General features: G+C 55.7%; 5 protein-coding genes across 5 annotated transcripts; 2 read left to right on the top strand and 3 right to left on the bottom strand.

Moving 5' to 3' along the window:
• Positions 1 to 388: 388 nt before the first annotated feature.
• Positions 389 to 678, bottom strand: GLRG_01851 (uncharacterized protein; the record flags this gene model as incomplete). The annotated part of the gene is made up of 2 exons (XM_008093185.1): positions 389 to 597; positions 645 to 678. The coding sequence occupies 2 exons, from the start codon at positions 676 to 678 to the stop codon at positions 389 to 391; spliced, it is 243 nt and encodes an 80-aa protein (XP_008091376.1).
• Positions 679 to 3,609: 2,931 nt separating this feature from the next.
• On the top strand, positions 3,610 to 4,280 carry GLRG_01850 (uncharacterized protein; the record flags this gene model as incomplete). The annotated part of the gene is made up of 3 exons (XM_008093184.1): positions 3,610 to 3,729; positions 3,799 to 4,011; positions 4,068 to 4,280. 3 exons carry the CDS (start codon positions 3,610 to 3,612, stop codon positions 4,278 to 4,280), a joined length of 546 nt encoding a protein of 181 aa, XP_008091375.1.
• A 2,697-nt stretch (positions 4,281 to 6,977) lies between these two features.
• GLRG_01849 (ZIP Zinc transporter) lies at positions 6,978 to 8,885 on the top strand (the record flags this gene model as incomplete). Its single annotated transcript, XM_008093183.1, has 5 exons — positions 6,978 to 7,129; positions 7,217 to 7,315; positions 7,374 to 7,514; positions 7,571 to 8,289; positions 8,359 to 8,885. 5 exons carry the CDS (start codon positions 6,978 to 6,980, stop codon positions 8,883 to 8,885), a joined length of 1,638 nt encoding a protein of 545 aa, XP_008091374.1.
• A 1,252-nt stretch (positions 8,886 to 10,137) lies between these two features.
• GLRG_01848 (uncharacterized protein) lies at positions 10,138 to 10,664 on the bottom strand (the record flags this gene model as incomplete). Its single annotated transcript, XM_008093182.1, has 2 exons — positions 10,138 to 10,290; positions 10,422 to 10,664. 2 exons carry the CDS (start codon positions 10,662 to 10,664, stop codon positions 10,138 to 10,140), a joined length of 396 nt encoding a protein of 131 aa, XP_008091373.1.
• A 411-nt stretch (positions 10,665 to 11,075) lies between these two features.
• GLRG_01847 (amidase) lies at positions 11,076 to 12,564 on the bottom strand (the record flags this gene model as incomplete). Its single annotated transcript, XM_008093181.1, has 4 exons — positions 11,076 to 11,243; positions 11,300 to 12,096; positions 12,154 to 12,255; positions 12,309 to 12,564. The coding sequence occupies 4 exons, from the start codon at positions 12,562 to 12,564 to the stop codon at positions 11,076 to 11,078; spliced, it is 1,323 nt and encodes a 440-aa protein (XP_008091372.1).
• Between the last annotated feature and the right edge of the window lie 632 nt (positions 12,565 to 13,196).

Genomic DNA, 13,196 nt, shown 5'->3' with positions numbered 1-13,196 from the left:
ACATCCCCAAGCTTCTTTTTCTCGGGCTGTACGACGTTTGTTCATGGCGCGCCGGGTGCCCCCTCGCACCGATCCATGTAATCTGATCTGTGTGTGAGTGAGTGTGTGTATGTAACAGAAACCGAGATGAAAACAGCTTGTGGGGAGCCGCATCTTGCTAGACCCGCGAGTTCGTTCGCACGTACCAAAGGCTAACGACGGTCCAGACCACGCACGTTGGACTATTTGCTGTGGTGGCTGTGAGGTGTTCAGGCCGTCGACCGCATCGGTCAGACATGCTCGTTGCAAGAGATATCAGACTTGCGATTCGAGGTCCCCCGTTCGCGGTCTTGGCGGAGTCCGAAATGCTGCTCCGCCGCCCTTTGCTTTGCGATTCGACGGGCAAAGTCTACTTTGGTTCACGGAAGTCGATGACAACGATACCGTTCGTTTGTTTCTGGGTGCCGATGTTCTCCGGGGATTCGACGCCCAGATGGCGGGCTTGGTCGCGGCGAGACTTGATAGCCGTGGGCTTTTGACGGCGGAAATCGACCGACTTCTGGCGACAGCGCTTGATCTTGCTGATGGCCCGGGCTTCGCCTCCGTAGATGGCGAGAGCTCGGAAAGCGAGACCGGAGCTGCTTTTTCTTCCATCATCGCGTTACCACAGGCATCCGCCAAGGTATCATTCTGGACCATTGAGATCAGACCAATGACGGATTTCGAGACCACGTTGGTTGTGACATCCACAAGTTCAGCCAAACGTCATGACTTATCCCAGGGCGTACAACGCATGGCGTACCGGAATGAGCGAACCCTGTTGTCAAGAAGCTTTCAACTCTGTGACTGGGGACTATCATTGCGAACATCAAGGGTTATGTCAAGGATGAATCCCCCAATACCGCCAGGCGCTGAAACATTTCCGACATTGGAACAACAGATCCAAAGAGAAAATAGGGGAAAGAGGGGAAAGAGGGAAAAGAGGGAAAAGGGGGAAAAGAGGGATGCGCGCTCAGAAGACAGGAGACCTCTTGACGGCGTTCACGCGCGGTGACCCCCAAGGAATCCAACTACCTGCGAAGACTTATAACGGACTTGACTCCGTCATCATAAGCGAGAAGGATCAGATCGATGTCCGTTGCCAAACCCGAACGACGCGGAACCCACTTGCGTCGATTCATGGACTGAGCTCTGTTTGTACCGGGAGCCACGTCCACAAGGACAGGACTGGAGCCAATTTCGTGCCTATCGTAGGCCAACAGGGCAACGCGCTGACTCTTCGAAGGCTTTGCAGTACTCGAAGTCGGTCGAGGGGTTTTGTTCGCGAGACTGGAGGATGATATAAAACCGCCCTTTTTGGTCGCGGTTGAGCCGGCCGGCGGTGGTGAAGAAACGAGAAACATCTGGAGATAGAGAGAGAGAGAGAGAGAGCAAAGAAAAAGGCAAAAAAAGAAAAAAGAAAGGAAAGATGAGCAGTTCCATCATCGCTGGCACGTCAGCCACGCCCCCGTAGCTGCTCGACATTATTCAACAGTACCACCATCGCCGGTTGTCGCTATCGTTCTGGCGCCCACCTACTACACCGTTATCAAGGCCGTTCGCGCCACGGTTGAAGTGAAGTCTAACTTGGCAGTTGCTGCTCTGCGACATCGGGTATTCTGTACTGTATCAAGAGGTTGGGATGTGGCATTGAATCATGTATAATACCTAGAATAGAAGGGGGTTATACTAGAAATGCCTCGACGAGGCTGCATGCAGCATGATGGAGAAAACACTTGCTCGAGTAGGCTAGGGATGATATGCTAGGAGAGAAGCCAAATGATCACCCTGAACAGGCCGTTGTTATTTGTTCGCCGACTGGCAGCTGCACGCTTGAGATGGAATGATATATCTTCCTCGCATGGGGTGGGCAGTTTAGCCAGCAGCCGAGGACGATTTTTGGTCTGGCCTTTGGGCGTGGAAACTTCTTATTATCCGGTAGCACGCAGATAATTATAAGTGTCGAATTCTTCGGCCTCAGCCCCCCAGGCCCAACTTGTTACAACTGGAAATGCCATTGCATTCTTCGTTTCTGCCAAGGAGATCTGCCTCGGTTCCCTTGATCTCGTTTCCGAGGGTGCGGTCGATGGAAGCATGCCCGGGCAGAGGAAAAGACGGTAGAGGTAGTGATGGTCAGTTAAGAAGCGTTATTTCCTATCTGTAGACAGAAGACGCATGCTGCGAGTCCGTGAGAGTTGCAGTTGTGAAAATAGGCACCCGCAAAGGAACGGTTTGACCGCTGCTAATAGTTAGCCCAAGTGACTTTGTTACCGTTTGCCTGGTAACGTTGACACGTACCTGGGTTATTATGGGTGTTGTTAGCACTGGGCATAAACCGCGGCAGCCAACGCTTGACCCTCACGTCGGTTGCTGAGACGTCGAGGCAAGGCGGCGACCGACCAATGGAGCGGAGAGGACAAACAGGGAGCCCGGTGCTCGTTGGCGTCCTTGGCTGACGACAACGAGGGTTGAGGGATTCGGACAACGGGAGGTATTGGTGGGGTTATGTGGTGATGTGTATATGGGACGAGCGCCCAACGGCCGAGGGACAAGAGAGGTAAACGACCCCATGTGAACAGCCAGTTGGGCGCGAGGTAAGGAATGGTTTATGCACGCAATCTATCCATTAACGGGGCACTCGTCCATTCGGTTTGGGGTCCGGTCTTACCCTGGATCAATAAGTATACATTGGTTGTTTATGTATGCCCGTGTGTTCCGCGCATGTCAATCGGACATGGAGACTCTCGTGGCACGCTGATGAGTTCGATAGCACCTGGTGTATACATCTCCGTCGTTTCTCTTGATTCTGTCTCATTCCGCTCGTCTCGTCAACCCCGGCAGACCTTGTAGTCCGCTTTGTTATCCATAACCAAGACTGAAGATACAGAGTCCCTACGAAAGCCTTACATCAGTCACTTCCCATCAGCTGTGTGGTTGGCTGGCCGAATGAAGATGGCATCTGAGAACCTGGATGGCCCGGCCCGCTCTTCGCGCCTGGGCGAAACGGGACGGACGGGGGCCCCGTCGAACCACTGAACTGGGCCGTTGGGATGGGTGTGTTGGAGTGAAGCGGGGAGCTCTCCAGATATCCCTGGCTGATAGATCGCTAAGAAGCTGGGCACTTTTTGTGTATGCCAAGTTGGGAGGAAGGAAAAGAGGGAGAGTGAGCACCGCCTGTCATGTCTCTGAGTGGACTTGCTTACCGTCTTGGCGACTCGGGCTGGCAAACGGGCCAAGCAACCACACAATACACACACACATACTCATGCACAATGAACGGATCAATCAGCCTTTTTTGACGACTTGTTTCCCCTTGCCAAGACGTGCGAAGAGGAGACCCTCGTGTGCCTCCCGTTACCCTTGGCAGTTGGCTCGGGCGAGTTGCGTGTCTTGGACTGGGGGAAAAAGCACCAAACACGCATATAAATCCCACTTCACCTCGACCACCAGCTTTGATGTGATTGTTTCGCAAGGCCTTTCACGTCGCAGAACGCATTCATTCGTTGGTATTCGTCGTCTGCTTCTGCCATTCGCCTGAAGTAACCCCGGAATTCCTCCCCTCACTTTCCACAAAACACCATCACTGTCGCCATGAAGACGTCTCAGATCCTCGCCGCCTTCTGCTTCGCCGCCCTGTCCATGGCTCAGAGCGAAAGCCTGGCGCCCTCCCCCACCGAATCTTGGGGCTGCGAACCGCATGGTGATCATTGGGTTAGTTGGATCCGTCGTTTCGATATGCCGTTGAGCCCTGTTGCAGAGATGCTCTAACAGACTTGAAAGCACTGCGAGGGTGCTCGCTCGACCGTCACGATAAAAAGTACCTCCATATCCACCAGCAGGTCCCTATTTATTCCCAGTGCCAGCGGCACCGTCACGAAAGACCACGACCACGACCACGATGACGATGACGATGACCACTCCTCGGGCACAGGCAGCTACACTCTGGCCCCCTCTCCCACCGAGTCTTTTGGCTGCGAGGCACACAATGACCACGTGAGACGTTTTCCCTCTTCTTGACACTGCGGACTGATGCTAACCTCTGGGAATAGTGGCACTGCGAGGGCCCGGTCACCGCCGCCAGCAGATCGGCCACCACCACCATCGAGGCGACCCTTACCCCTTCGGCTACCACCGACGGCGCCGCCACCACCGCCACCGGCGAGGGCGCTGATGCTACCGCGACTGCGCTCCCGGCCGGTGCGGCTCGCGCTGGCTTCGGCGCTGCCGCAGTCGCCGCCGCCGTCGCTTTCATAGCTTTCTGAGCGGGCCGGATGTGGAGGGGTTGAAGTTGCGTTGGACGAAGAGCATCGTGTACCTTGCGTAGGTGGGGGGAACAAAGAAAACATCACGACGATGAGGAGTCTGATTCATGAACATAACCTGGGAGGGGGCTTTTGGCATGGCAAACGGGGATATCGTTAAAAAAAGGGGGATACACGCTTGAGATTTTGTTGCTCTCCCATGGCATCTCCCTCTTTTTCTTTTTTTCCCGTTCATCTCCATTCTTCGGAGGAAGATTAGTAATAATTGTTGAATAGGAAATGTAATTAAAATGCATTAAACAAACCAAAGGCTTGTTAACAGACTGATCTTTTGTCATTCAGACATGGCCCACCGATATTTTCGACCCAGCGTAAGGCGGCGGTACATTTGCTTTACGCCGACCACTGATTTGTTTATTGTTTCCATGCACGATGGCTTCCTTTGCTACAACCATGTCGTCTCATGTTCGTCCAATGCTTTACGCAACAGCCCCTGACACATGCAAACTAAACCACGGCACGGACTCAGTAACGGACCCAACAGGATGGTTAAGCTCTGGAAGGCGGGAAGGCAACAGCAGATGTAGCCATGCGCGGACGGATATCTAGTCGTTGTCAAACGGTATGTGATGTAGCCGGGTAACGCGCGCCGGTGATCTTTTGCAGGCGTACCAACCTCCAGGGTTCTACGGGGTATCAATGCGCTTTCACCGGGTGTGCGGTTGATGGTCGCCGCAAGGCGAGCATGAGGGAGAACCTCTAGGGAGACGGCGGGATGGCGAGGGGACGACCGTCCCTCCAAAACAACCCATGCACAACCCACCACTCAAGCATCACATTCGTTCCGTTGCGCGGAGGAGAGAAAATGCCTCACTCTTCCCGACTCCCATTCGACTAGCGCTAAGTCGGGAACAGGCCAAGGGTGTCACGCAGAGGCGGGGGGTAAAGCTGACAGACGAAAGGGGCCGGCGTCGGGGTTGGAGACTCGTACGAGGTCGTCGGGGATCTGCTGGAGACAGTCGACTCGGTAGATTCGCTGGCCGTCTTACGCATTTGGTTCGGGTCGAACAAGAAGCCGAGGATGGAGGATGCTGGAACTGTTGCTTCGACATGTCGATGTGGTCGACGATGGTTGACTGCTGCACACTTTATAGAGGCTTGGCGTGCAGCGGTCGCCACATGTGAGCCATCAAGGTTGGCGGGGTCAAGGCAGAGGATGTCGTTCGTCGGCTAGACGAGTGAGAGACATGGGCTGAGACGAGAGACATAGAGAGGGAGAGGGAGAAGTACGGATAGAGACGGAGAGAAGAGACAGAGACCACATCATGTGAGAGGGTGTGGTGAGAGTGAGAGTGAGAGTGAGGATGAAAATGGGGGTGAGTGAGAGTGAGACATGCGGAAGACGAGGCCATCAAGGTTCTTATTTCAAGGTGTAAGTGGAGGCAGTACGTACCGCACCGCGATCCAAAGAGGCATGTGGGTCCATATCTTCCTTGTACTCTGTACACATACAGATACCGGGACATGTACATCTTGGCTTCGTGCCTTCCATGTATGTAGTCATCCTACCTACCTAGGTACCTAGTGATCGAGTTCGGCAGGAGACAACGACTTCCTTCCCTCCTCCCCTGCTGGTGGCCATCCGGGTGCTCAGCCTTGGCGACGGGTCTTTCAGCCTTGGCAGATCGTTGGTGTCGTATTACGCTTCTCGCTCTTCCGCCTCTAGCTTCATTCTCTTCTCTACGTGCAGTTGAGACAAACAAACAGACAGACATACAGCCACGATTCTGATGTTTCCCGCGTTTCCCACACGACCAACGGCCATCATCCCTTGCTACGCCGTTGCACCTGACCCTCCTCGCTTCCCTGTTTCCTCTTCCTGTCAACAACCAGGCTGTGCCGTGTCGATTATCGGATAAAGGAATGGAACGACCAAGGCCAGCCACCACGGCCTAATTCCAAGATTATCGGAGCCAAGCCGCTGCGATGGAGACGATAGAAGAACCCTAGCAAGCAGGGCTCGGAGACACTTCCGCGTTGCGTAAGGGAAGAAGGAGGAAGAAGGAAAGAAAAGCACGAGTGACGGAGGCAGAGGCAAGGGTATTATCGACCTCCCAGCGCCATCTATCTTCTCAGAGGTACACGGAGGGAGAGAGAAAAGTGAGATACATCCATCTGATAATTCGCTCCAACGGTTCCCCATCCGCCGCACCTGATCGTCGCCCTGTTTCGCCGAACCCGTCGACTGTTGTTCCTCAAACTCCAACTTCCCTTCTTTCAAGCATTTACCCTTGTCCTTCCTATCATCTTATTATTCCCTCTTGTCAACTTCTCCCGCTGCACTATTCCCCCGCCCTCCACCCTCGGGTGGGTCTCTCTCTCCGTTAAAGTCGGCCAGCTCGGCGTTTTTCCCCGACGCCCGGCTCGCCTCTTCTCAAGGTGCTCACGTCCACCACCTATGCGAGTCGTTCCAACTTCGCCCAGCCGCCTTTACTCCGAACTCTCTCCCATAAAACAGCCGTCCGATCACCATTCAGTAAGCGGCTTCGAGGAATTGCAGCAGCAGAATCTTGTCCTGAACGACCCGCGGCGCAAACCTGCCCCTGTCAGCTTCATCTCGGCACAGACTGAGACAAGGTCCAAATTCGCTTCCCGTCAACCGCACTCCCGGCGGCCCTGCCGAGACCATACCTCGCAATGGCCAGGTTCACGGCCGCTACCGCCTTCGCGGCTCTTCTGAGTACCGCGTCCGGCTCCATTGTCGCACGACAGACGGCCGCCAGCACCACTGCCGCTGCAGTGGCCGATCCTACAGTCATCTCAGAGTGCTCCGTGTCCTCGTCTACCCAGTGAGTAGCGGCCTGGCTGGGAAGCCGTCGTTGTCCTGCACATACGGGCGTTATATATTGTCATTCAGCTGCTTACACGCAATACAGGGTTTGCAAGGCGGGAACCACCGAGTTCAGGATCGTTTCTACTCCTACCGGCGCGCTGCCCAGCTCCTACACGGGATGCCACAAGCATGCCACCGACCTGTAAGTTCCAGCTCCTGCCATAGTGTTGGCTGTCACCTCGCTCATTATTTTACTTCAGGTACTGCTTCTATGACGATGGAGAGGTGCAAGTTGAGCCTGCCAGCGCTGCAGCGTCTACAGCCGCCTCGACAACTGCTGCCGCTGCCGTCACCGGCGCTCCCACCGCCGTCTCCGACTGCCATCTCCACGGAGTCACTGTGTAAGTCCACTTTTGCCGTGCGACCCCGAGAGCCGCGACTGACAGACCCGTCTCAGGTTCTGTATGTGGGGTGCTTCAGAGTACCAAGTCATAACCACACCAACCAACACCGCCGCCTCCGCTATCCCGACCGCCTTCACCGACTGCCACGCTCACGGCGCAGATACGTTCTGCATCGCCCCCAACGGCGACGACGTCGAGATTGTGGCCGAGGGCGCCGAGTCTTCGCACGGCGACCACGGAACCGAAGGCGAGGAGCCCCATGGCGAGAATTGCCACTTCCACGCCGGTGTCGAGCACTGCGTCGGCGCGGGCGAGAGCGAGAGCGCCGGTAGCGGCACGCGCAACTGCGCAAAGGTCGACCGCGAGTACAACATCCCGCTGCGCATCGGCCTCATCTTCGTCATTCTTGTTACCAGCGCGTTTGGCGTCTACTTCCCCATCTTCATGATCAAATGGATGCCCACCAAGACGCACACCGCCTTCCTCATCCTCAAGCAGTTCGGCACCGGAATCATCATCTCCACCGCCTTCATACACCTGTACACCCACGCCCAGCTCATGTTTGGCAACGAATGCCTGGGCGCCCTCGGATACGAGGGCACGACGTCGGCCATCGTCATGGCGGGCATCTTCTTGTCCTTTCTGGTCGAGTACGTTGGCAAGCGCATCGTCATGGAGAAAATGGCCAGCAACCCTAGCACCGTGAGCCGCTTCTCTCCCGAGACCGTGACCGTCCTGGTCCTCGAGTGCGGCATCATCTTCCACTCCATCCGTACGTCGCCTCCTGCATGTGGCTTTTCTTCTTTTTGTAGCGTTGCACGCTGACAAACACATTTTTCAGTGATCGGAATCACCCTCGTTGTCGCCGGCGACACCTTCTTCCTCACCCTCTTCGTCGTCATCCTCTTCCACCAGATGTTCGAGGGCATCGCCCTGGGAACCCGCATCGCCCAGCTAGGCCGGCTGCCTCTGGCCGACAAGGCCGCGAGCCCAACGACCGTCGATGTCGAGCAGAGGTCGTCGGCCCCAGACAGCCTCAACTCCCTCAAGGCGCCCGACTTCTCCCTCGTCAAGAAGATCCTCATCGCCACGCCCTTCGCCCTCGTCACCCCCATTGGCATGGCCATCGGCATCGGCGTTCTGCAGCACTTCAACGGGAACGACCGCGACACGATCCTCGCCATAGGGACCCTCGACGCCCTGTCCGCCGGCATCCTCGTCTGGGTTGGCGTTGTCGAGATGTGGGCTGAGGACTGGATGCATAATGACGCAGAACTCCTCCGCACCGGGCCGGTCGTCACGTTGCTCGCCGGTCTCGGTCTCGTCGCCGGCATGGTCATCATGAGCGTGCTGGGAAAGTGGGCCTAGAGTCTAGTTTTTTTGCGAGGTTCGCAAGGGACCAAACGGACAAGATGAAGTTGGAGAGCTGATAATGAACGATGGCGCTGTGGTGCGTGCATGCCGCGGCGCTCGTATAATGCGGATATGGCAAAAGGTTTAAAATGAGCGGGTCGGTTACATGTACTAGATAGATACCATGCCTCCTACTACACGAGTGTAATGATACATTGCTTCTTCACAGCATTTCTTCTTAATAGCCCGAGTGCTCCTCCAGCAGTAAACTCGTGAATGTAGGCCTCGCCAACAAGCATGTGGTTCCCCTCGTCGTTGTCGCCATCGTTGTCAAGTTTGCTGCCTGAGAGCGTTGAACTGCTTGCCACACAGTCATCTTCGTCCATGTAGAAAGGGTAGATGACGGGGATCCGCTCCCATTCCCAGCCAGACGCCAGATCGGCAGCAGACCGCACTGCAGAAAAGCAGGATGTCGTATTCGGGCAGCCGGGGCTTATCCATGGGCTCCAATACCGTCGCCGTATGGGTCTCTGATATATAATCTGCAAATTGCAGATGGGGGGGTTAGCTTGGTCTGGAGACACCGGATAAAGATGGAGAAAGAGGCCGTACAAATCCTCAATAACATTGTAGAAGTCGCTCCGTAGAGGTCCTCGAACAGACCTCATGTCGTGGTTTCTGATGGATGTGGCACAATTCGTCTAATTGGCTTTTTCCCTATGTCTATGAGGCATTCGTCCAAGGTTCAGGTCCAGAAAGACACTTCCAGCAAGAATTGGCAGGGATACCAAAGCCCTTTCCCCCATTCTTCTCCCAGACTCTCTCTTGGAAGACGAATGGCAGGCAATGATTCATTGGTGACAGATTCCAACCAATCCGTGTTGAATCTTACCCAGGTACGCGTACAAGGCGGTGCTGTTCTTGCATCTTACAAGGTCAGTCGTATCATATGGGTATATATCGAGGAAGCTAGCTCACTTGTGTCAAGGTTTCATGCATACCTATGGGGACCAAAGTGTCATCGGAAGTAACAAACTGAAGCCGCTACCAGCTCTTTTGCATCTTTCACGATTACATGAAGGTGTAGCAAGTCTTAGTAGTAGTAGTGTTTGTTTGCTTGTTCGTTGACGAGTGTGTGATGTGCTGCTTGATATCCTTGCTTGGGTACGTACCTCCCTTCCAGACGGTGCGGGTGCGGTGGGTCACCCTCCACGTGGCTGCCCCATCTGTAGGAGGGTGGAGGGTACCTAGGTATTGAGGGTAGGAGCTAATAGTGGTGGTCCTTCTCATACCTCCCAAAGTATGTACCTGCAGGGGCAGGTACGTAGTCAACCAACAGCTTCCTTGAAGGTTCTTGCTTGCCTGGGTAGGTGCCTCCTCCTACAGCGACTTCCCCGGGATTCTCAGTCACCGTCTGTCTCTCTTCCCTCGTCTAATCGTCAGATGAGAACCGACTTTTCTCTTCCTCGGTCACAGTCCGAACTGTCTTCTTCCTCATCCCATCACCGAGAGCTGCTTTCTTTTCTTCTTTCCTCCCTCAGTCACACTCACTCTCTGCGCCTTGATCGCATAACCGCACGAGTCCGTCCCAACACCAGACGACACTCCATCCAACATTACTATGTCCACGATGTCATCCCATCCCAATTCCAAGGCAACGCCGGAACCAGCGACCAAGCTCTGGCCGCCGAAATCGTCCTTGGCGAGTTCCACACTGACAACGTACGAGAGAAACACCACCCCACGGCATATGACATGTCTATGCTGCAAGCCTTTCTGAGCTGCTCGAAGCATCCAGGATAGTCCGATTATTTGGCTGGATACGATGCCAAGAGGGGTCTGATTCCCCAAATGTACGATGCGTTGGTCGCCCTGGATGTCCAAGTCACAAGCTGGGCCCAAGCCTCTCTCTGGACAGAAATTTGGAACACCCCGGCGAGTAACGTAGAGAATCTGCTGCTTAGAAAGTTGCGCTATCCCGATGAATCGTTCGAAACACACGGTTCGCTGGTAGTCATCAACGGCAGCTTTCCGCCACTCCTAAAGATTTGTAATGCCCCTTGCTCCTCCTCCGACGATTCTTTCTTAAACACTACGCTCGTACCCTATCATTCGTGGGAAAGATATTCTCCTAGCTTGGATCCATTCAATGCTGTCATTCTGTTCATTCATCGAGTATCGCGGCCCAGCAACCCCTCCTCTAGTCTACAATGCCGACTTCCATCCGCCTTCGGCCTCGAAAATTTCACCAACCGCCTTGGACACGGTCAAAAGGTGGCGGTCATGGTATCGGGGCGCCACCAGCGAGACGCCCACCGGCATCCCGTTCGGGCCCTTGAAGCCCGGAATGTTGACGACGGGAACGTGAAGCGCCTGGGAAGCTTGTCAGCGACATGTCGAGACGAGCAGTTTGCAAGAAGTCGACCTACCGTCCAGAGTCCATTGAAGGCCGCGCTGCCGGTGCTGGCGGTGCCCACGGGCGCCTCGTCGACGACGCTCGGCACCAGCACGGCGTCGTACTTGCCCAGCATCTTGTCCACCTTTGGTCGCGCCATGGCAATGTTGTCGAACGCCTCCAGCTGCGCCGCCCTGGAGATCTTGTTCGTGTTGTCGACGTGGGAAACCAAAAACTCGTCGAGCAGGTCCTTGGCCACGCGATATTCCGGAAGGAAAGTCGGGCGTCCGTCGCTGTGCAGCACCGTACCGTGCCATGCGGGAAGGTCCTGGAGTTCCGGCGCGAACTCGACCTCCTCGACATCGGCCCCGTGCTTCCTGAGAAGCTCCGTCGCCTTCGCGATGGCCGACTGCGTCCCGGGGCCCGCCTGCGGCCACACCATGGTCTTGATAAGCGCGAATTTGGCGCCTTTGACGGAGAATTCGGGCTTGGGAGCCTCGTCGTCCTGCAGGTCGAACACATCAGCCATCAGCTGCAGGTCCTCGACGCTACGGGCAAAGAAGCCCAGCGTATCCAGGATGAGCGAGTAGATCTTTTGGCCCTCCCTGCTGATGGAGTTCCACGTCGGCTTCAACGCATAGATGCCGTTGAAAGACCCGGGCCGGATCGTGCTCCCACCCGTCTGCGTGCCCAAAGCGATCGGGGCCTGGAAGTCTCCGACGGCCGCGCCCGAGCCCGAGGATGAACCGCCAGGCGTCCGGCTCGTGTCGTGCGGGTTGACCGTCTTCGGGCCTCGAACGGTCCCAGCAAACTCGGTGGTTGTCGTCTTGCCTGTCGAGCGTTAGAGCCCTCTTCCGCTCTCGTCTGTCTTCTCAGCACCAAACATACCAAGGAACAAGGCGCCGGCTTGTCGCAACACGATGATGGATCCGGCGTCGACCTTTGGCGCGTCCCCGGCGTATATCGGCGAGCCGTGCTGGGTGGGCATATCTGTGACGACGTGAGTGGCGTGCCGGGTGCATCGCGAAGAGTCGCCCACTGACCCTTGGTGTAGATGATGTCCTTGACAGCAACGGCAACGCCGTGCAGAGGGCCGCGCTTCTCGGGTGGTATCGCATCGAGCTCTTTTGCCCGCGCGATGACCTGGTCAGGGTTGATGTACTCCCACGCCTTCACAACGGGGTCCCTCTGTTCGATACGCGAAAGAAGCGAGCGCGCGTATTCCTCGACGGTCAGGTCCCCGGCTCGAATCTTGGCCGACGCCTCTGTGGCTGACAATCTGTATGGTTCCGTCGACATTGTGAACGGACTGACCGATAATAGACTCCTGGAGCTATGCGATTTTTTATTTATCTTCTTTTCCCTTTTTTTTCTTTTCTCGCCGTTGAACAACAGTTTAAAATGACGAGACAAAACTGCGACTTCGGTCTGTGATGGCTAAATAGAATCGACCAGGGACCTGGGGTGAGGTGTTGGAGATGGATGAATGCAGAGTCCGAAACCCCAACATGAATCCGGCAAAAGAACCCGGCCCGGAAGACACACGCGCACACACACACACGCACGCACGAATGCAACAACGCGAGGACATCTGCCACTCTCCAACTGTTCAGGAGAGGGTCGACGGATATCATGGAGGGGGAGGGGGCACACGACTCGGCCACTCGAAAAGGCGATGCCGACGCCTCCAACGGGGGGGTCATTGGAGCTACTCCAACAAACCCCGCAGACCGTTATCGTCCGTCCCTCCGACCCACCGGCTGGCTCGTCGTCTTTCCCCCGCAGTCGACCACCCCTTGGCCTCAGAGGCGGCCATTACGAACATGTCGGGAGCTTTGCGCCGAACTAACTGAGCCCCCCCTTCTTTGTGCAGATCAAGACTGCCGGCTTCTAGGGGGATGATAAGCCGGAAGGGGGGCACTGAATTACGC

Source organism: Colletotrichum graminicola, assembly GCF_000149035.1.
Source record: "Colletotrichum graminicola M1.001 genomic scaffold supercont1.7, whole genome shotgun sequence".
Lineage (NCBI taxonomy): Eukaryota > Fungi > Ascomycota > Sordariomycetes > Glomerellales > Glomerellaceae > Colletotrichum > Colletotrichum graminicola.
The sequence above is the reverse complement of the archived record's forward strand: the minus strand, read 5'-3'. Positions and strand labels throughout refer to the sequence as shown.